General features: G+C 31.3%; 1 protein-coding gene across 7 annotated transcripts in view; it reads right to left on the bottom strand.

The window, feature by feature from the left end:
* LOC134697259 (serine/arginine repetitive matrix protein 2-like) overlaps nucleotides 1-22,496 on the bottom strand; it is a 107,061-nt gene that overhangs the window by 22,648 nt on the left and 61,917 nt on the right. For 5 of the 7 annotated variants that reach the window (XM_063559417.1, XM_063559419.1, XM_063559421.1 and 2 more), the window contains 3 exons: nucleotides 11,612-15,380; nucleotides 10,809-10,852; nucleotides 8,570-8,638 (listed from right to left, as the gene is read on the bottom strand). In XM_063559417.1, coding sequence (XP_063415487.1) covers nucleotides 8,570-8,638; nucleotides 10,809-10,852; nucleotides 11,612-15,380 — 3,882 coding nt within the window. Of the gene's footprint in view, nucleotides 1-8,569; nucleotides 8,639-10,808; nucleotides 10,853-11,611; nucleotides 15,381-17,328; nucleotides 17,411-22,496 lie in introns of those variants that run through there. The other 2 variants (XM_063559423.1, XM_063559418.1) reach the window with 2 other exon arrangements.

Here is a 22,496-nt window from a genome sequence, read left to right as displayed (position 1 = left end):
AGCTTCTACTTAACCACATCAACCACATCAAACCTTAGAAACTTTTAAAAATAAGAATCTTTTTAACATATACATGTATAATACTACCATGCTATATCAACATACCTGGATCTCATTCCATTATGAGGAACATAAGACAGTAAATCCATTATTTAACAATTAAATAGAATTGTGCAATATCACCAAGATGATCAACTAAATAATATGCTGCTTTTTTCTTTGTACTGAAGTTCTAGTTATGTGAATTGTAAGTCTTTCTTTCCCACAACGTACATTTGTAATTGTCATTCATAAATTAAAAGTATGTGGTCCTCAGATATAGGTCCTACTACAACACACGCAGAAATCACTTTAAGGAGAGACAGGGCCTGGCTACTGCACTCCTCTAGACAGGACAAACTGACCACAATAAAGTTTCAGATGTTCACAATCTTAAACAATTGAAGCTAAAGATAGATCTTTACAGGAACTATACACTTGTAAGTCAACAAATTTCACATAAGCAGTTTGAGAGCCTCTTAGACACCACTTTCCACCTATCACGCTTGCCTTAGTATCATTCTTTCACCTAGCTAAAATTCACACACTGCAAAGTTTTGCTGAATCTTCATAATAATGCTTCTCCAGTAGACAGTAACACAATAATGCATGAAGCGATCAAAGCTGCCAATGATTCTAAAGATGAGGTTAACAGGATACTTGCTTGTGAAGATGCTATTTCCTTTTACTTGGTTTTAACATAAATATCCTTTCATCTGTTTTTCTCTACTGCACCTGACAGAACTGATCTATAAGTTAACCTTTTGGCCTTCTGCAGCTAATTTGCAACTCACATTTTTGCTGCCAAAAATATGCATTTATTTTTCAAGCCATTAAGTTTCTGAACATTTTGTAGACAGAGAGTTAATTGTTTCCAACTTGTCAAAATAACTTGCATGCATATGGAATATCCCAATTTAGAATTCATGTACCAGACTGAGGAACCAGATAGCAGCTGGCTGTAAACATTGCAATGCAATCACATCATTGGTGCTGATTGAGAATGCAATTCGTTCATCAACTTTAAAACAACTTTTCCAATCTTGAACTTTATAATGAATAAATTATCCTTCATTTAAGCATGAGTAATTTACTATCTCATACACTATTAAGTCTTCAAAATTTAGCTGACTTTAATTTCCACCAAATTAAATCAAGATTAAAATTCCATTTAATCAGTTAATCAAGTGTTAAATGTGTGACCATTGAAATTCAATGACTTTTGAGTGGTTTAGGATTACTACTGATTACCACCTAACCCTCTGACACTTGACAAATCCTCACTGAACTGGACTGGTATTTTATTGTTTATTTTTTAATTCTAATAATCTTAATCTTGAAACAGTTACATTTTTATTGTCATACTCATGAGTATGATTTTCCTTATTTATTTATTTATTAAAGTCATGGTTTTGATAATTACATTTTTACTGTTTATAAAACGTAAATGTAAATCTATCAATTTACTGTTTATCATAACATATGATCTACAGTGAATTTCACTGTGAAGACAGCAAAAATTTTTAGAAGAACTAATTTTTGGAAAACTATGTCTAAAAAGAACATATAATTTGTACATTTTAAGTCAGATTTTGTTGTTGTTGATTGAAACAAGAATTTGTATAGTAATATTTTACCATACAAATACTTGATTGAAATTAAAATTAAAGAATCACTAACAAGAGAATCCTAAAAGTTAAATTGAAATCCTTAGTCCATTTTGAACTTTGAAAACTACAAAACATCAGTAAATTTACCCTGGTTTTTAGCCTGTCACTCATGTCATGTTTAACAGTATTTTTTATATAATTTTATTTAACATATCTAGCTTCTGGGGAAAGTAATACACAAAAAGTATAAACTTTGACAAGATGTACAACACATAAATGTGTCAACTTTGAACTTTCTCACCTTTCTGGGAAGTTCTTACATAAGTTCCTGAAATAAGTATTGGACATGTGAGTGACCAGAAGTGACCCATGTATAACATTCAAATACAAAATATTTATAAATGTTAAGAAATTACATAGTTGAAGATTCAAAATTGGCCAGTGTCGTATAATATTTGGGAAATATCCTTGATATACTACATCAGAGAATTGCTACAAATAAAACCGAAAACACGCAGACAAACAGATAGAAACACAGAAGATGGTAACACTAGTACCGGTTCATGTATTCATGGGGATAAATTATAATATGGACTTATGACAGGTTTCAATCGAGTGTTCAGATATTATACTGTATTATAACTGATGTTGAATCAGATGTTGAATAAAATGGAATAATCCCCCTCCCCCTCCCCAATTTTATTTTGATTAAATCATGTTTTTAGTTCGGGATATACTCTATTTTGAAAAGTGCTCCATAATCATACAAAGCAAAAGTGTGATCAAAATATTGTTTTTTAATTCAAAATTTTCTCATATACTTTAGAAATATACAACAATATTTGGCAAATCAAAGCTAAATATTATGTCAAACAACAGCTGATTGTAGAATTTAAAATTGTTATTCATACGTAAAATTGTTATTCATTTATCAACAAAAGAAAGTTTGTTATATAAAAACAAAATATATTTAGCAAACATATGTAAATTATCAATTTTGTTTGTATTACCATATGTGGGACAAATAATATTGATACAACAATTCATGTTTATCTGATATCCTCTGATATACTGACCTCCATCCATCGTGACCTTTGGGAACGACTGTATTCAACGGTAAATTCCTCCGATCCAAATAATTATCCCCATCTACTATATAAACAGGAAATTCCATTGTTAATCCCTCCCTATCCGGGACATACTCAAACCAACGAAAACACAAAATCCACAACAATTCACCATAAGTGCATTTTAATCGATCATTGTTTACTGTTTACTCGTAAAATCTCTTCCCCGGACAAGGATGGACTTCATCATGACGAAAGTAACGGAGACGTACAGTCTTAATTAAGAGGACTAGATTGATGAATGAATACTAACTTTGACCAAACATCAACATCATACCTGGCTGAACATGGCACCTTACCTCACATAGTTAATGACAACTTTAGAGGCTCCCTTAGGGCACATATATATTTATGGATAATATCAAATCACAATAATGCTACCAGGATCAAAAGTTATTTTTTTTCTTGCATTCCATTTATTTTTATGTGCAACACCCACTATTGATAAATTTGAAAATAATCCAATAACGAAAAGGTTGAGGTATGATCAAGGATCTTTTAAAATGTGCAAACCAATATCGTATTATGGACCCAATATATAATGTCCCCAGGTATCATAAAAGAATGTTACATAGAAGTTATGATTGTATATGTAACAATAGAATATACAAATAGATCAAACTTTATTTAATGGATAAGTAAAAATCTCTTTTTCTTTAAGCCCCTCACAATCCATTGTGGTATTTATAGGGAAAGTGATACAACATATTTAGTTAGTTGATATTACAGAAATAATCTATTGATTTTTATGGGCCGATTTTCATTTTCAGTAATATCATGTATAAATTATAATCTTTAATGGGATCTAACCATATGTTGCAGAAAATAATACAAATTTTATAATAATTCATAACATTATATGGTATAACGAGGCCAAAACTGTTTGCTAGTTTGAGCAATCAATACATAGAAGCTATACTATGATGTCAACTGCACATTTTTCATTCACCAAAAAACACCAATTATCATATAAAGATGAAAAAGAAGATGTGGTATATGATAGCCAATGAGACAAATCTCAACAAAAGTCAAAATGACAAACAAATTAACAACTATAGGTTACCATACAACCTTCAAGATTGAGCAAAGCCCACAATATTCAGCAATATAATATATCTTCAAAATAAAATTTTACATCAATTTAACACCACAACTCAACATAAGAATCAGTTGTAATAAAATTGAGAATGGAAATGGGGAATGTATCAAAGAGACAACAACCCGACCAAAGAAAAAAACAACAGCTGAAGGTCACCAACAGGTCTTCAATGTAACGAGAAATTCCCGCACCCGGAGGTGTCCTTCAGCTGGCCCCTAAACAAATATATACTAGTTCAGTGATAATGAACGCCATACTAATAGCCAATATTACAACTCTCCACCATATACTATTAAAATGACATAGAAATTAACAACTATTGGTCACCATTCTGCTTTCAACAATGAGCAAAGCCCAATGCCACATAGCTAGCTAATAAAAGGGCCCACATTGACAAATATAAAACAAATCAAATGAGAGCACTCAAAAACCTGATTTGTTTACTAAACAATAAATGAAAAACAAATATGATTGACAGTTTGACAAACTAAACCACAATCACTGAATCACAGGCTCGATCCTGATTTAATTGGGAAATTGAGGCATTCACAGAAAGTTTACGGTTTTCACATTTTAAAAGCGTGAAATGATAGATGACAACAATCCTATCAGGGGGCCCGGGTTAAATTGGTTACTTATGTAGGGAATCACTGCATCACGACTGGAGCAGGCCCCCTCTAAGGTAGTCAGTGGACCCCCACTTATGAAAATTTCTGAATCCGCCACCGATATTGAATGTTGAAACATGTAAATTATAAGCTGCAATGTACCTTTAAAACATACTGTTAGAAATTTAAATAGTTAAATCTGACATTCTTTAATGTTCATGATGAAGAATTTAAACAATTCGATTCTATTCAGTCCCTTTATAGATTTCACAGGCCATAAATATATAATATAGGTTAACTACTGTATAATTATAATGACAGCTTTACTTTGACATGTTTTGGACATTCTCAGTTAAGAACAATAGTTAAACCTCAAAGTGATAAAATCAGCCATCAACAATCTTTTAATATCTATACTTAATTGATGATATATATCTTTATATACAACTAATTAAAATAGATTAAGAATAAAGCAGAAATTGCAATGGGATTTGTCATGAAGGGTATTTCAAGATTTCGCCAAAAGTATTTCATTAAAAATTACCATATGCTGCACAGTGCCAAAGATAATGTTTTAATCAACTTGTTACCACTATGGCATATTCAATATGATCTGTATTACCATAAAAACAGTTGTTTTTGCTGTCTTTCAGTCTCCAGTTTAATTGCCATTGCAATACAGATTTTGATTTGTGTATTATAAGGAATAACTATTGCATCTGAAATGCCTGAATTAAGCCAGTAATATGGTGTAAAACTGTGGACTTGTTAGTACTTTTGGTAGTAACTTCTTGTTGATTTTGTGGGTGACAGTTACTTATATGTACAACAAAATACTAATATTCCTGTAAGCTTGTGTGCAGAGTTCCACTGAATAAAAGGGTTCATGAAAAATATTTCTTCTTCAGTTGAAATAAATTGTCAGTAACAATTGCATACAATTGCTGAGAGTCGTGGTGTAGTATTTAGTGCATCCGACTACTAACACAAAGGTTCCTGGTTTGATTCCCGTTCCAGGCTCAAAATTTCAGCGAGCAAATTTTTGGGCTCTCACTTGACACCATTGCAAGTATGGTCTTGAGGAAACGCTGATAGTCCTTCGGAAGGGGACGATAAATGGCTGATCTGTGTCACAAGAGAGACATATATTATGCACGTTAAAAACACCCTTGTAGTTTTCCAAAAAATAGCAGGCTAATGTTGCTTCCAGGCAGCACCCCCCATCCACAAAGTGGGAAGGGATTAATATAAGTTGCAAAACTTGTTTCCCAATCCACTATAAATAAATATGTGTAATCTAAAAATTACATACAAATTAAGGTTTATTAGAAAACATCACAGGTATATATCTTAATTAAGAATTGCAAATGATAAGTCACTCAGGACAAGGATCTAAACTTATACACCTCCTTGGTCAGAAATAGAGAAATGCAGCTAGTTTGAACAAAGGATCTAAGTTTTACCTTTTTGTTTTTAACATTCCTTTGTTTCAGCCCTTTACAAGACCTCACATTTTACACCTGAATTAATTACCAGGTGAAGATGTACACCTGTTATCTACATTCCATCTATATACTATGTCATATTCATATACAACAGGATGACTACACTAAATACACATTCTTTTAACATTCGAGCACAAATTATTCACCATTTTTTATTTTTCGTAAAACAAAAATTCTGGACTATGTACATAAGGTGCAACTAATATTAATTATGGCTTTCCATGCTTCATTAAATTTTAAAATGAACATTCTTTTAACATCTGAGAATTAATAATTCCCCTTTTTTTATTTTTCATTAAAAATTTAAAAAAAGTCTTGTCTGTATATGCACATTAGAATTCAACAGCTACTACTTTTTGTATACTTCAAAACATCAAGCATAAATTATTCACCTTATTTTTTATATTTTGTTAAAAGAAGTCTGCTCTATACACATAAAGATGCCGGTGCTAATTACTTTTGGCCTTACTTCAACAGGCTTAATTAGAATTTAACATGTTAAGTGTTATTTTAATTTGAATTAATTAATGTTTTACATATTTTTCATGCTATTAATATTGCCAATCCGAATTTAATATGTGCATTTATAATTGTGAATCTTGTTAACCTGCAATTATGCAAATATGATTCCAGTACATCGTAAAATATAATACTACATGTATTTATAAAAAAAGAAAATTATAATGTGAGTTTTAATTTTAAATGCCAATGTTAATCTTGTGATATTAATTACATTAAAATATAGTTTCTAATTTGCATTACATGACATGAATGAATTCTGTCAGAGACCCAAAGAAACAAAACATTATTTTCATATATGCCAAAAAAGCATGTGTCCCCAGTACACGGATGCTCCATCAGCACTATCATTTTCTATGTTCAGTGGACCGTAAAAATGGGGGAAAATTGGGGGAAATCTCTAATTTGGCATTTAAACATGTGTACTAAGTTTCAAGTTGATTGGACATCAACTTCATCAAAAACTACCTCGACCAAAAACTTTAGTCTGAAGTGGGACAGACAAACTGCCCAATGGATGGACCGATGAACATATGCACAGACCAGAAAAGATGGTGCCCATAAATGGACATAAAAAACTTAAGAATACAGTTGAACACACTGACAAGATTATTAATGGGAGGTTTTTCAAAGTTTAAAGTTTCTGCTACTTATTTCCAGTAGCCATTTAGCATCATTGTAAACCTTTGAACATAAAACAAGTACAAGTGTTTGGCTCCACCATACAGATTTAAAAAATAGCTTCACTTTACACAGGTTTACTGGTTTTAGAAGGCAGGGGACTCTGATAAAGTTTTGTGTAATTAAACTATCCAAAACCACAACATTAAAACACAGATTTTATCATTGAAACAATATTTCAGACAAACAGCTTACCTGAACATGAGCATGTCTAAAGCCTAAGAATGTTTAACTACTGATACCTATATCATCTTATAAGGACATTTATCTTAATAAGTTAATGGAATGTCAGACAGAGAATAAATTATAACACTGATATTCAATTTAAAAGTTAACATTTTTGATTCTATGATAATAAAGATATCATTTAAATCAACACACATGTATAAAGTTTGTGGTCAATATCCTTGAAATGGTCAGTTCAATGACCTTAAGACCAAAAGTCAAAGTAGAATTGTTCATTTTTATGAGGATGCAACTCATTAAATCTAGAAGTTTTTTTTAAATACAAATTTAATCATTTCATACAAAGAATAGTTAAATTTATGGTTACAAAACTTAATTTTAGGATGAAATAAAAATAAATATTATATAATTTACAAATACTTGTGAAAACTTCAGTATAGATCAAAGCCCTTTTAATGATTTGTAAAAGTACAGTGCCTAAAAGATCAACTATGTGTAACAGATGCTTCACTTTTCTATTTCAAAAAATGCACAATTGAATTTCATTTTCTCTACAATTATAATATATATCCAAATAAATATCAAGTACCACAGGGAACAATAAGTATAGGATAAACAGAAATCCTTTCATCATATTGTACATGCAACACAACCAAACAAACCAGGATTAAAATCAGAGTTATCTCCCTTCTATTAGTTTTTTTTTCAAATTAGTAATCAACTACTAAAAGTTTAGAAAGCAACATAAATATTTCTGATTACTATTCATTAATGTAACAAAAAATAGAATCCTAATATCATATCATCATGTTACACATGCAACAAAACCCAAACAACCAAGAATTAAAATATGAGTTATCTCCCCTTTATGACTAATTTTCAAAAAATAATCACCCACATTTTAGAAGTTTATAAAGCAAAATAAACTACTGATAACTATTCATTGATGTAACAAAAACAGAAATCCTAATATAATATCATATTAATTATGCCACAAAACCAAACAAGTCAGAATTAAAATTTAAGTTATCTCCCTTTGAGTATATATATATTTTTTTAAATTAACAACCACCTACAAGAAGTTTAGAAAGCAAAATAAACAACTGATTACTATTCATTAATGTAACAAAAATACAGTTAGTCCACCACAGGTCTTATGTTAAGGAAAAATATTACAAACATTTGGTGTACGTACCCGGAATAACGTGGTGACTGAATTATTATCGGGACATGTTTCCTTGGTCTTATAGAATGTCTAGAATGTCTAAATTAGACAATTTAATCATAAAAATGCAGCAAATTTATAGGTAAGCATTTTAGAAAATATATAATTATACAATATAAACACTCAATAACCAAGTTTTTCATCTAAAATATAATTATATATATGCAAGTCTAGATTGAAAACAAAGTTCAAACCTTTGATTGCTTTGGATAAAAACTGCAATTTTTATATGTGTGCATGTAAAACCAATTTCATGGTCGAAGGGTCTAAATACAGCACAAACAAAATATTCCAAAAGACCAAAAAAGTGAAAAGTATATTTTGACAAAATGCATTTGACTAACTGGTCGAAAACAGTTGAAACCCTTTTCTTGCGATACAAATTTTTGCAGATATCGTAAGTACAGGTGAACTATAAACTTTTATGTTTAACAAATAACAAATTATCTATAATCTAGTATGCAGAATAAAGTAAAAACATGAAATCAAATCAGACAAGGCCGCAGCAAACACAAAGAATTTTAAGGTCTTTCTATAAGTGATATCTGCATGTCAACGCCATCTAAATGTTTAAAAACAACTTAACCTTTTAACAAAGGTGATGGCAGGACAACTTATCGCCCATCTCGACTCAAGTACGTAGACACTTGTATAAAACAAATAACATATTCATATGAATTTTTTTCTATCCTATCATGCTAATACTTACATCAAGAAACAAGAGAACCTTCTATAAACATGATTACTTTAAATACTTTATCAACTTGCATAAATGCACGCTTTTAATAAATTTCACAAAATGACACGTAAAAGTTACAAATTTTTGGAGTGTTTATTAGAAGGATATGTGTCACTTATGGTCAGTTCAAGTGTTCATCAAATTTATGGAAGAGATTAAAACTTGATAATAATCTTTACGGGATTGTGTGTGCACATTTATAAAGTCAAGTTTTGACCTATAACAACAAATTTATCTTTGAGGTATTATATATTTTCTATGTTTTCTGTTAGTGTTTGGAAGGACATTCACTGATTTGTCTGAATCAACTTTAAACTAGTGTGTGCACATCCATAAAGTCAAGTTTTGACCTAACACATTAATTTTGAAGTATTATATATTTTCTATGTTTTCTGTAAGCATTTGGAAGGACATTCACTGATTTGATAGAATTAACTCTAAACCAATGTGTCATCTATAAAGTCAAGTTTTGACCTCAAACAACAAGTTAATTTTGAAGTATTATATATTTTCTTTATTTTTATGTTAGCATTTGGAAGGACATTCACTGATTTGACTGAATTAACTTTTAACCATATCTGCTTGCTTAACTACTTTCTTAAACATGTTAAAGTGAATTATACACAAAAAAGGTATTATATTTCACACAGATATTACATTTACCCCATTTATCTGTAAAAAATCTAAATGTAGTTTGATAATGAAATATTTACAATGTAACAGAACTTCCAAAGATGTCAATTTTAAGAAGATCGATGTAAAAGAATATAAATTAATCTAAAATATACTACTTTAAACTATTTTTTTTCAATTTCTGGAGAAGATAAAAGTCTGAGCAGCATACAAATATAACTTTTGTAGCAGTAAAACTGAAGCAGTTATATGTTTATCAATCAAAGCAATGTCCAGCAAAAATCAAATTTGTCAATTAGTAAAAATTTGAGGTCAGCAAATCTATTTGGAACTCACTCAGAAGTGCAATGCATTGCCCGACATTGGAAGCCAGGATGGCCTTGAGAGAATTTTCACTTTGTAGAACCTCCATGTTATGCAATATATTAGGGAAGATAGGACCTTTATCGGGACTCCGGGATCGGGTGTTTTTAAGCTCAGGATTTCAGGATTTACCTTTCGGGATCCAGGAATTCTTTATTCGAATTTCGGGACCTCTGGATTATGTTTTTTAAGCTCAGGATTTTGGGATTTTGTTTTTTTAAGCCCAGGATTTTGGAATCAGGACCCCTCCTCCCCTCCCTCATATATGAAAATCAATTTTCCAAATTGATATAAGGGAAGAAAATCGGAAAAATCACACTTATGTAGGTATGTCCAACTAGTTCCAAAACAAAATATTTAAAAAACTAAGAAACCTGAGAAAAAACTTCAAAATCTTCTGCAAATAATTTTCTTGCAATTTCTCACTTTCTAACTCTAGACTGAAAATAAACTATCTAATTCTGTTTGACCTACCTCTGTGGTGTTGTATCTCCACTGGACTGCGAATCTTTACTCATCTGTAAATATACCACATTCAAATATAGAGTTATCTCTCTTTGGTCAGATATTTTAAATTTCACAAGTTGATAAAAATATAGTAAAATTTCATACAGTCTCTAATCATGGTAAAATTTTCACTCAGAAGATAGAAAAACATTAATAAGAGCAACTTATAAATCTAGACTTGCATGTGTGCTATATCTCTATTTGTGCTTAGTTTTAGTTGTGCCTCAGTTTTGGCATGTTTAATAGATATGTATTTTTTAGTATTTGCTTTGCATGTATTTTCAATATGCCTGTGCTATTATATATCTTGTCTGCATGTTGTGTGTTTATGTTATTTTATATTCTTTAAAAATATTGAATCAAAATAAAATGTTAGTATCCATATTCCTATAAGATTTTACCAGAATATGTTTTATTTACAACTGCACACTTCTTCTCGCCATTAATATTAATCATGTAATTTATTGTTGTTTATGTTCTGTTCAGATAAGTGCTTCAAAACCTTTTAATTTTTTCATTTGTTTTGTTCTTACTTTTGTTCCTATTTTTCAGCCAATGCTTTGTGTTGAAGATCTTACTTTGACCTATAATGATTTACTTTTAAGAATTGTGACTTTTGGCAGTTGTCTCATTGGTAACACATAACACATCATCTTACATCTATATCCATACCCAGTGAGGTATGCTTGTTATTGGCTTCTTTTAACTACAAATCTTCTCATTGTATTAAATATATATACAAGTACTATTTCCTTTGATATAAACCCTACCTGTTCTACCCTTGGTGATTCTAATGAATCACTTCGTTGGTGGTCAAAGGAAGACGAAATCACTGGTGTTACAGCATAGGGATCCACCAAACTAGAACCAGAATCAGAACCAATAGACTGTGGTCGTCTTGCTGTCTGGGATCTCACTCTTGACCATTCAGTTGGCTGTGGACGCAAAGGTGGTCTCATCTCTGTGTAATTCCCACTGTCGGTTGACGATATTGACCTCGACCTTCTTAACTTATCACCCTCTGCATATTTCTTACGAAAAGATTCGGTGACAGACAACCTAGTTGGACGATCAGGTTGGGATTGTACATTTCCATTATTTTGAAGTTGTTGGACTTTTTCTTCTTCATCTGACGGTAATCTACCTGTTTTATTAAGCATAAAGTTTTGGAGAGCATTTTTCTGAGCCCGTTTCAGATCATCTCTAGAACCAACTAAATCATTACGTGATGAGGATGGAGAAGGTGATTTCTTATCGCTACCACTGTTGGAGTCAGATCGTAAATCTAAACGAGAATTAGAAGGAGAAGGCAGTCGATCACTGCTTCTCCTAGAGGAATCAGAACTTGAAGGACTGCGTAAATCCGTCTGTGACTGAGATGGTGATTGTGAAAGTTTCTCTCTAGGGTTTGGTACTTTAGACTGACGCATATCCAGATCTTTGTTAGGTAATAACTGTTGTTTAGGTTCATCAAGTTTAGATTCTGAATGTGTCTTATTATTTGCCATTCTTTCTTTCATTGGCCTAAACTGTTCTGATGATGTTCTTTTTAAGTTTGTTCTTTCCAATTCAGTTTTATTTTGATACTCACGTAATTTTTCGTTCACATGCCTTTTAACATCAAGTTCACTATAATTTTGTTCAGATGAAATTTCTTTTGACTTTGATTTCCTAAGAGCATCTTGCCATCTTGCTTCAGATGTTAAACTTTCTTCGTTAATTGCACCAAGCATTTTATCACTATTTTGTTTTGCTCTTATTTCATTCATCGGCAAATAGTTTGAATCAGACTGTGACCGACTATGAATAAATTGATGATTTTCACTAGAACTTGACGAGACTTCACTTTCTTGTCTCTTATGAATCAAGCTATGTGTTTCATCATATACCCCATAAGCCTTTTTCATAGACTGTGTTCTACCTACCCAAGCAGTACTTTTTGATTTTTTGTCATTGTCATTTTGAGATTTGAAATCTTTGAAATTATCTCCCTTTTTCTCAAATGGAGACTTTTCTTCAAAAAAGACTGAATCATTCGATTCCCTTCTAGTTGAATGATGTGCTGGTCCTGGTATTCCAGGAACATACGGCCCAGGAGAAGCGTCATAACTATAATGGGTACTAGTTGATGAAAAGGTATCAGTAGAACTTCCTGTCTTATGTGATGGCGTGGATGAATCGGTACTTGGCCTAGAAAATTTAGGTCGTGAATCTTCTCTAGCTGATCTGGGTAGATTAATCATACTTGACGTATGATCTTTGTGACTCTGATTCACCAATTGTGCTTCCGATCCGTACCGAGAGTTTTGTAATCCACGGGTACTACTAAATTTCTGTGAAAACATTGACGGATCAAGACTACGTCTCGGACTTTTCAACTTTTCAAACTGATGTAAATGATGTTTTTCAATATCATATGTCCCATCAGGTTTAGAAGATGTGGCACTTTCAGCTTCAGACAAATCATCATGAATTATAACACTACTATAAGATCCTGATTCTCTAAGTTCACCAAAATAATGAGAATAGTCTGAGCTTGGACTACGTAATCCACTACCACCACTAGAACTTGTCGATCGTCTTTTATGTTCCTGTGTCTGATTAGCCAATAAATCACGAGCTAGTTTTCTCATGAATGGTGCAGAATGCTGATCTGTTGAATCAAGTTCTGAATTTATACTATTTAGTAAAATTTTATCCTTTTCACTAGTGCTCTTTGGTCTAGGTCGAGATTCGTAACTTTCCTCATGTTTATCTCGAGAACGTTTTCGCATGTGAACAAAATCGTCATCCTTGTTCGTGTTTTCAGGAGAAGTCTGAATTGCTTGGTTTGATTTATCAAATGGAAAATGCATATTATATCCTGGTGATAAAGGCGACTTCTTTTTTGGTGAATTGAATTCCGTCTGCGTTCCTGTTGTATAACACACCATAGTTTTCTTCACAAGATAACTATTATTTTGGGGATCATATATGCTAGTTTGAACATTGTCCGGATAATTATCCTTAGATCCATGCGGAAGTTTGGAATCCTTAGGACTTTGCATAGGACTTGTACTACTGTCCGTAAATTTGTTGTCTGGTGTTACTTGTAACAAAGATTTATCCGAATATCTCGAGTCACTGAATGACGGTTGTTTAGAGTCCTTATCTGGACTAAGTAATGGATTTGATCCAGAGTCTCTTGCTATCCTTGAAGAATCCTGGTAGCCCCTGTATTGAGGGGTGTATCTGTTATCAGTAGTTTTATTTGAAACCCTTTGTGATGGATATCTCCCGTCACTCTCACGTTCTGGGGGGGACACATTGTATTTTTCATCCCCAAATCGATGACCGTCCTGGTCAAAGATTGGTTGCTGATATCCTGGTAGACTCTCAAAAAAGTCGTTCATTTTAGAATCAGTGTCTTTTCTATCACTTTTAACATGACTTCCATATTGCTGGTGTCTTTCATCTGGTCTCTTGAGAAAGACAGCAAAAGGAATAGGTTTTTTGAACCCAGGGTCACTTGCATTTCTGTCACTTGCTTTTCGTTCAGAATTTGGACTATTCCTGTCCTTTAACGCTCTAACATTATTTTGATTTGGATTGTGTTCATTTAGCAAACTATGTGGAGCATTTATAGGCTCGCCACTTTCTATATCAGCACTCGGTTGTGTTACTGGCCATGATGGATATTTAGCATGACTTTGGTTACTTAATGGCACATATTTTAAACTTGATATATCTCTGGTTGGTGGAGCAGGCGGGGAACACAAGGGACGATTATCCCCTTTCGTCAGTCCTTGAAGTTCTGGGTCACTCTCCTCCTTTTCTACAGGTGGAGGAAGAGTATATGACATCACATTAGGTTGGTTAATGCTTTGCTGTATATCTTGTAAGTTTTGATAGTCATTTGGATTATGTTTTGTGAATTGCGGTGACGATTGATAAAAGTTACTACTACTATGATATTGTCTAGGTGACTGTTTTTGGTAGGCATTCGGTGAAAACCATTTTTGATTTGCTAAATACGATGAGGATGTCGATGATGATGATGGTGTTGATTTTTTAACGTCGTCATGGATATTCGGACTAGATTTATTCATTAAAGGTGACGTGTAATTTCCAGTTTTCGGATGATGTGGTTCCTCCTTGTCGAGACTCGGAGAAGATTTAGATGGAGACAGATGAGGGTTGAAGTAACCTTGGTTACCATCATATTTGTTAGGTAATATTTGTTTTTGTGACAAATCCGCCATCGTTGGCCATTCTTTCACCTGCTTTGTTGTGGGGGTTGTTGCTTGTTCCATTGGTAGCTGATTATCCCTGTTTTCATTCTGTACAGCGGATCCCTCTCTCAATTCTCGACTTTCTTGGGTTTGATATGACTGTACAGTGGCGCCCTCTCTCAATTCTCTACTTGCTGGGGCTTGATATGACTGTACAGTGGCGCCCTCTCTCAATTCTCTACTTGCTGGGGTTTGATACGACTGTATACTACCTTCTGTTGATGAACTTACTGAAGGAGGTTTATCATAACGCCTAGGTCTTGAACCACTGAAAAAGAAAAGACCAAATTTAATTCAAAGTGTATTGCTATTTAATAAAATGTCAACATGTTTTTTTATATATCTTATAACAAATAATTGTCTTCTATATAAATCAAGTGCATTTCATATGTCTATGAAATAACCTATTGCTTTCCTTGCACTATAAGATTATTATGTAGCAATGAAAATTTATATCAGTTTGGTTTATTTTCATAATATGAAAGCTTTGATCAATTTTCAATAGCTATTGAGTCAAGTTCATGAGTTTTAACAACTTAAGAAGTGTTCTTCCCCTACACATGCATATAAAACACTCGTCCACTTAAAAATCGTTAAACAACAACTTATTTGTATGTTAAGATGCAGCGTTTCACGGATGTATTCTGTGTGTTTCCCAGGCAACTCATAACAAAGTACATATTTTCTATAGAATCAAAGGTATGCTGTCATTTTATATTACGTAATCTTGTTACAACAGTACCCTTACACCATGTCCTTGAAAAGAACCCATGTAAAGTTTTAATTTGTTTGAATCGCATCCAATCAACATGCAAAAGCATGTCATTTTGTCATTAATTGTCTAATTAATAATTATGGATCACTTTATTATGGCTCGCATACTTGATCTGACATGCATTTAATTCAAAATAACCATGTCGAAATTACCAGACCGAAAAAATTGTAATTTGTCATTTAATAAAGTGTAAATATTGAACAAAAGTTCTTAAAAGAACCTGATTTAATACGTCTTTTTAATAAGTAAAATATTACAGGTGCACGTTTAATGAAAAGTCTTCCTTTGTCCTCTTTCATGTTTATCTTACGGCAAAACCACAGATAAAACATGGAACGAGACATAATTACTGCCATAAACGGCTTAAAGTGAAAGTACTTTTAAATTACAACTATGAACTTTTCCAATGCATGATTTTAATAATTTGGGTATACACATGTATTTTAATATTTGAACCTTTATAAATGAAAAAGTTGAGAGCACTTAGGTTATTTCAACGTCAAGGTTAACAGAACTAAAACATTTTTAGTAATGAACTTTTTATCAAATTTCTGTCAATTGATATTACCAGAATTGCATGGGGGTATTAATTTAAATCAGCATTATAATCCTTAAGGTGCCGGGTAAATACTGTATAATACAGCAGCTAAGTAAATAATTATATCTGCAAATATGATATAGATATAGATAGAAATTACAATTTCATAACTTGTTGACATTTGAATAAAATACTAGTAACTCCCTTTGATGAATAATATATGAAAAATGGATAATAACATTTAATTTAATATAAATATGTAAATAATATCTGAATTTTGTACTAACAATTGTACAGAATACATCATTCTGCACTCACATGACATATGCATTTTACAACAAGCTTTAGGCATCAACTACAATTTACACAAAAAATACTACATTCTCCAAAAAAACTTCATCAAACATAACCTATGGCAAAATATATGCACCTTTGTATGCAAATCAGAATTTAACATTGCAATCTGTAATCTCTATTCTCTAAGCTAAGACAGAAACTGAAACTTGAATTACCTTAACAATAGGCAAATGATACACTGTTAACTGCAACTACAAATTTATTGACATTATAGATTGAATAAAAGATGTGATATGAGTGCCTGAATAAGAAAACTCTCCATCCAGTCAATTATATAGGTCAAAGTACGGCCTTCAACACAGACCCTGATGGTTCACAGACCAAACAGCAAGCTAAAAAGAACCTTAAAATGACTATCATTAAACAATTCAAACGAAAAAAACCAACAGAATTATCTATATAAAAACAAGAGAAGAGAAATAATTATGATCGAACCACACCAAGTTTAAATTTATTTAGGAGTGTCAGGTTTAATCTAAAAATCATTTTATGCAACGAAAGCAACATTAAATTTATAAAAACCTTGAAAAGACTATTCAAACTAACCTTTCAATTGCTCACTTCAAACGTGTTTAATTCAGAAATCTTAAAGCTCCTATCATTAGATCTATATCAAAGATAAAGTGACAGTGAAAAAAACACCAAAACAAGTATTACATAATGTTACACGGTAGACATGTACAATATCTACGTAGGTTGTGACAGATATATACAAATTTATTAATAAAGGTATCAGACAAGGAGACCAAATGTCCCTGGTATTTTTGTATGTACTTTGTCAAAAACGTTGCAAATACTTTAACAAAGATTGACAAACAATAAAATCTATAAATGATTTGATTTTTTTTTTCAAGGTATATAATTGCTAGCTGTAACAGTAAAATGTCCTTGGATGTAAACAGTATACTTTATGTCAGGGACTTTAAAGGAGAATTTATTCTATTTATTACTGTGATGTAAAATTTAAAATAAATTCAACTATTTTTTTTTAACTGGCTGAAAGTTTTATTTCATCTTTATTCATGGTTGCTGGCAGAAGTTAATATATTGAGATGTTATAATATATCATATTCAAGAAAAAGTTCTGTACCAAATACATAGCAGCACAAGTGTTATCTTTCAGAAATGTGTTTATTCTGGTCCATATAAAACCCTGACAAAGGAGATTTTATAGCTATGCACATTTCTTTTCTATATAACTTATACAGGTGTTTCAATGTTTGCTAATTTATTGTTCCTTAAAGGAGTCAAACAGTAATCTTGTTATATCAAATATGAATAGACTTATCTATGTTCCTGATATCAAAAGTCAACTGTTATACAAAAGAACAGATCCCCCAAAGATTAACAAGTATTTGTTGGAATCAAAATTTTGCTCTCTCTGGATCGAAAAGTTCAATAAATCAACCAAAATTCATCCAATAATGTCATAATTTGAATGAAATATTTCTATCCATCTGTTACCCAATTAATTCAGGTGTCACAAATAATTCAAACAAACAAATGTCTGACTGACTGAACTTATTAACACCTAATTTATGTCTTATACTTTCGGATACCCTCAGGTGTTTACATAGAACATACATGAAAACAATCCCACCTGTACAATAGATACAGCAACTTGATAATTGAGCATCAGTTCACATCATATGACTTGCCTCATCTGACATTGTCTGAACTAATTGAATTGAAACATGTCAAAAACAAGATTATGACATTTTGTTCTGCATTATTATATTCAAATACAATTTATATCTAAGAAAATGTAAAAATAAAGAGATGCATGATTTATACTGATGAGACATTAACTAATAATTCACCAAACTCCATCTATTTGATTTAGTGTACTGTTAATTCTTTTATTTACGTGACTACCAATTTTCATGGATAAAGAAAACTTACACTTTCATAGATATTTAATTTCATGGTTTTGCTATAGTCGATCAGCATACAAGTCTATGGAAAATTTGTAATTCATTGAACATTTAAATTCATGGTTCCCGTGTACCCTCTAAATCCACAAAAATAGGTATCCAAAGAAAAATAATGAATCCACAGTATCTAAGAAAATATAAAAATAAGGAGATGCATGTAGCACGAAGTATGATTACCAATGACACATTAACTATACATCTAACTCCATCCAATAGATTTAGTGTATTGAATCGTTGCTCAGATATAAGATTACTTCACATACACTTGAAGAAACATCTTTATACAAGGTTACACAGTATATCGTCTCAAGAACACCTGTGTGAAGTAACACCTATCCATTTCAAAGTCACCATTATGTCAAAGTACCTTTTAAGATATATACAACTAAATATTTTGAAATCAACTTAAACCTGATTAAATCAAAGACCTATATATAATGACACTAGATAATCACATTTCCACTTGATATTACTCAATTTGAAATATTTTCTAAATCTTGACACAGTGTTTGCATTTTTTGTGGACATTCTTAGGCATACAATGATAAACCCAAGTAAAAACATCCATTTGGATAATGGACTATTACGACTTAATGTATATCCTCTCGAGATTTCTATGTTTAAACAACGCTCAAATCTTTGGTCCCATATTACATTTCCTATAGTCTTTATATAGTTTTGTGTCATAAAAAAATATATATGTCGATAAAGAGCTGTCATTATGGTACCGTGAGGCACCTGGATTAGGTTTCACAAAAAAGTTACGACTAAGATTTATCGTTTGTATACTGAATTGTTCATGACTTAAAATCAATCTTAATCGTAAGTATTTTGGCGAAACCGACTCCTGAACATTAATTAATGAGGGTCATGAAATGCCCTACATGCTCTTTTTCAGATCGTTGCTTCACTGAAATACAATGACCATTTTTCTACGTTTTCAAAATTATCCCCAAAACAGGCCTCAAACAATTGCGAAGATGTTTTAAGCCTCAATGGTTACATAACCATGTCTTGTTTTATATTTATAAACAGATCTTTTTTTTGTTAAGCTTACAAAATCTTAACATGAATAATAATCATCCTTTTTGTTGTTAACTATAACAACAAAGAGAAAATAGGCATGTCTCCTTTATGTCGATTAAATGCAGGTCTGCATACTTGAGTATAAATCTGGTACCTCTGATTAATTTTTACTATGTACCAGTTCAAGAGAATTTCAATATACTTTAGTAAATATAAAATGCTGTGGTATTATTGTCAACCGACCATGCAAATTTAGGGGTGTATAGCCAGTCAAGGTCTTAAAAAACTTCCCTCATCATATGATTGCCAATGAGACTAATTCACCATAGACTAAATGATGTAAACGAAAGGAAAAAACTCACAAGTTGTCTTTGAAAAAGAATTGCATATATATATGCACATCAAAATAAATGCAATGAATAAAAGCTAAATGCAGTCGCTAATGTAGAAAACACCCTAATTCTTTTATTTATGCATATCACTCCAGAAATAAAGAATTAATTACCAAACAACCACCAAATATATCATTCAATGACAAAAGACCTTGAATTTAATGTACAAACGAACAAAAATTGTAGGAGTAATAATTACTGCATATTGAATTTTAACTATGAATCAACTTTGAACTTAAATTAAAAAGCACATAATATCATTTCTGTTGTTATGAATTATTAAAATATAATATTTTCCGATAATAACTGTCATTTCATGTTAAACGAATACAGCCTCGTGATTTTTCCTAGTACTCAATGAACTCCCCTCCCCCAATTTCTAAATGGCATTTATAAGAATAAACCATATTATAAGAAGAGTTTATTAGTTTTTAATTAATTGTTGAGTCTTAAGGCTATAATCCTATTGCACCAAGTTAACACTGTATTTTCCTTCAAGCTTATTGTTAAGGGCATTTATTAAAAAGGTATTTGTTTTGCTTTTGTAGTTCTTACAACTTGGCAATTATAAATAATATGCTGGCTAAAAATAATCAACAGAAGGTCCGTAGAGAAATATTTAACTTTCAGCTACATGCCAAATTTAATAACAGTACGTTTAATATTCTCAGTTTTGTTCAGAGGCAATTAAAAATTCTGTGAAATATCAACAAACAAACTATTTTAGATTTTTATTTATTACATGTATAATGAAATAAATGTAAATTTAAGGAATGTTTAAAAGTCTCTAAAAAGTCTCGATTTTAATGGATTTTTGAAGTAGACGTATTAGACAGTATTTGAATTATATATGTATACAAAATAAAGTCAGAAAACATTTAAGAAAGAAACAGATTGCAATCATCCAGGAATTCTTTAAAGCAACTTGTTATTATAATTCCCCCTTTTTTGGTAAAAAAAAAAGATTGGCGAAAGAATCCAAGATATTTTCTAGTTCTTAAGTCAAAATTAAAATGACAATGCCATGGCAAAAAAAGATGAAAAAGACAAACAATAGGACCATACATCTATAAAGCAGATCAATTTTGAATTAGGTATGTCGGTCAATAAAATTTGAAATGGACAAGATACAATGTATCTTTAAGATTTAAATACAATTTAGGAAACAATAATAAATATATTAGTACTGCTATGTATTAATGGCAAAAAAAGTTTTGATCAGTTTTTTTATGAAACTTAAAAGTTTTGCAATATACGCCATGACCTTATTAATTTATGCTGATCTTGCTGTACCCTAATCTAAGAAGAAAATGAATGACAAATTCCTGAGCGATATAAGAAAAAAATCCCAATAATTAAGTTACTGATGTATAAGAAAAAAAAGCAATAATATTTTGCTGACCTGAGTATTTCTTTGGTCTCACATGTAACGAGTTTTACCTGAGAACAACAGCTTGCAGATCTGACACCATCAATACATAGATTTATCGTCAATAATACATAACCATATGCTGAATAAATATTTATAGAGATGTCACCTATAGTCAAATCTCCGCCAAATATTCCATATCAGCTCTCAATCTGAACAAATTATCACTCGCCAACAAAGGCAATAATCCAAATTAATATCATTTTTGACTGAACACTCTCGCATCATAAAGGTGAACGCTATTAAATGTTCATTATTTTATGTTCGGTGAAATTGGCAGCTTAACTTTTTATGCCGATTCCGACCTTCTATTAAACCATCTAAACCAATCGTTGAATAGAAAATTAAATAAATAACTCTTTTGACCTCTTGAACAATTTTTACGATTTAAAAGCATGTTATAAAATATTATAAGATCAAAAAGTATAAATATGGAATAGCCAAATATAATAGATTTAAACACTAAATTTCTGGGGCAAGCTCAATCGTCTGAGCAAAATAAAGATTAATATTCAGATACATTCTAAACAAACAAAGAATTATAGAATTTTTAATATATTGATTTCGGTAAAGTGATAACATATTTATAAACACTAGATAAAATTGCTCCAATTCCTTTGAAATAATTACAATACCGAATAATACAACTTCTTATATAGGCCTGAAACATAAGTTTTAGATTATGCAACTAGCGGGTGTCAAAAAAACAAAAAGTTTTACAGATTAAATATTTGTTGCACCATAATATCGTCAAGTTTAATCTTCTATGAGAAACAAACTGCACAGCTTTTGTTAGAAGGTGTGTATCTTAGTAAAATCAAAATTTTGTCTAATTGATCTTTCCAAAATGTCTTCCAATAATCTTAAATTAAATTACACAAATAATCTGAAGATAAAATTTTAAACAATTTACAAACAATGACTATGCTTGTT

The sequence above is a fragment of the Mytilus trossulus genome, chromosome 14, assembly GCF_036588685.1.
Source record: "Mytilus trossulus isolate FHL-02 chromosome 14, PNRI_Mtr1.1.1.hap1, whole genome shotgun sequence".
NCBI lineage: Eukaryota > Metazoa > Mollusca > Bivalvia > Mytilida > Mytilidae > Mytilus > Mytilus trossulus.
The sequence above is the reverse complement of the archived record's forward strand: the minus strand, read 5'-3'. Positions and strand labels throughout refer to the sequence as shown.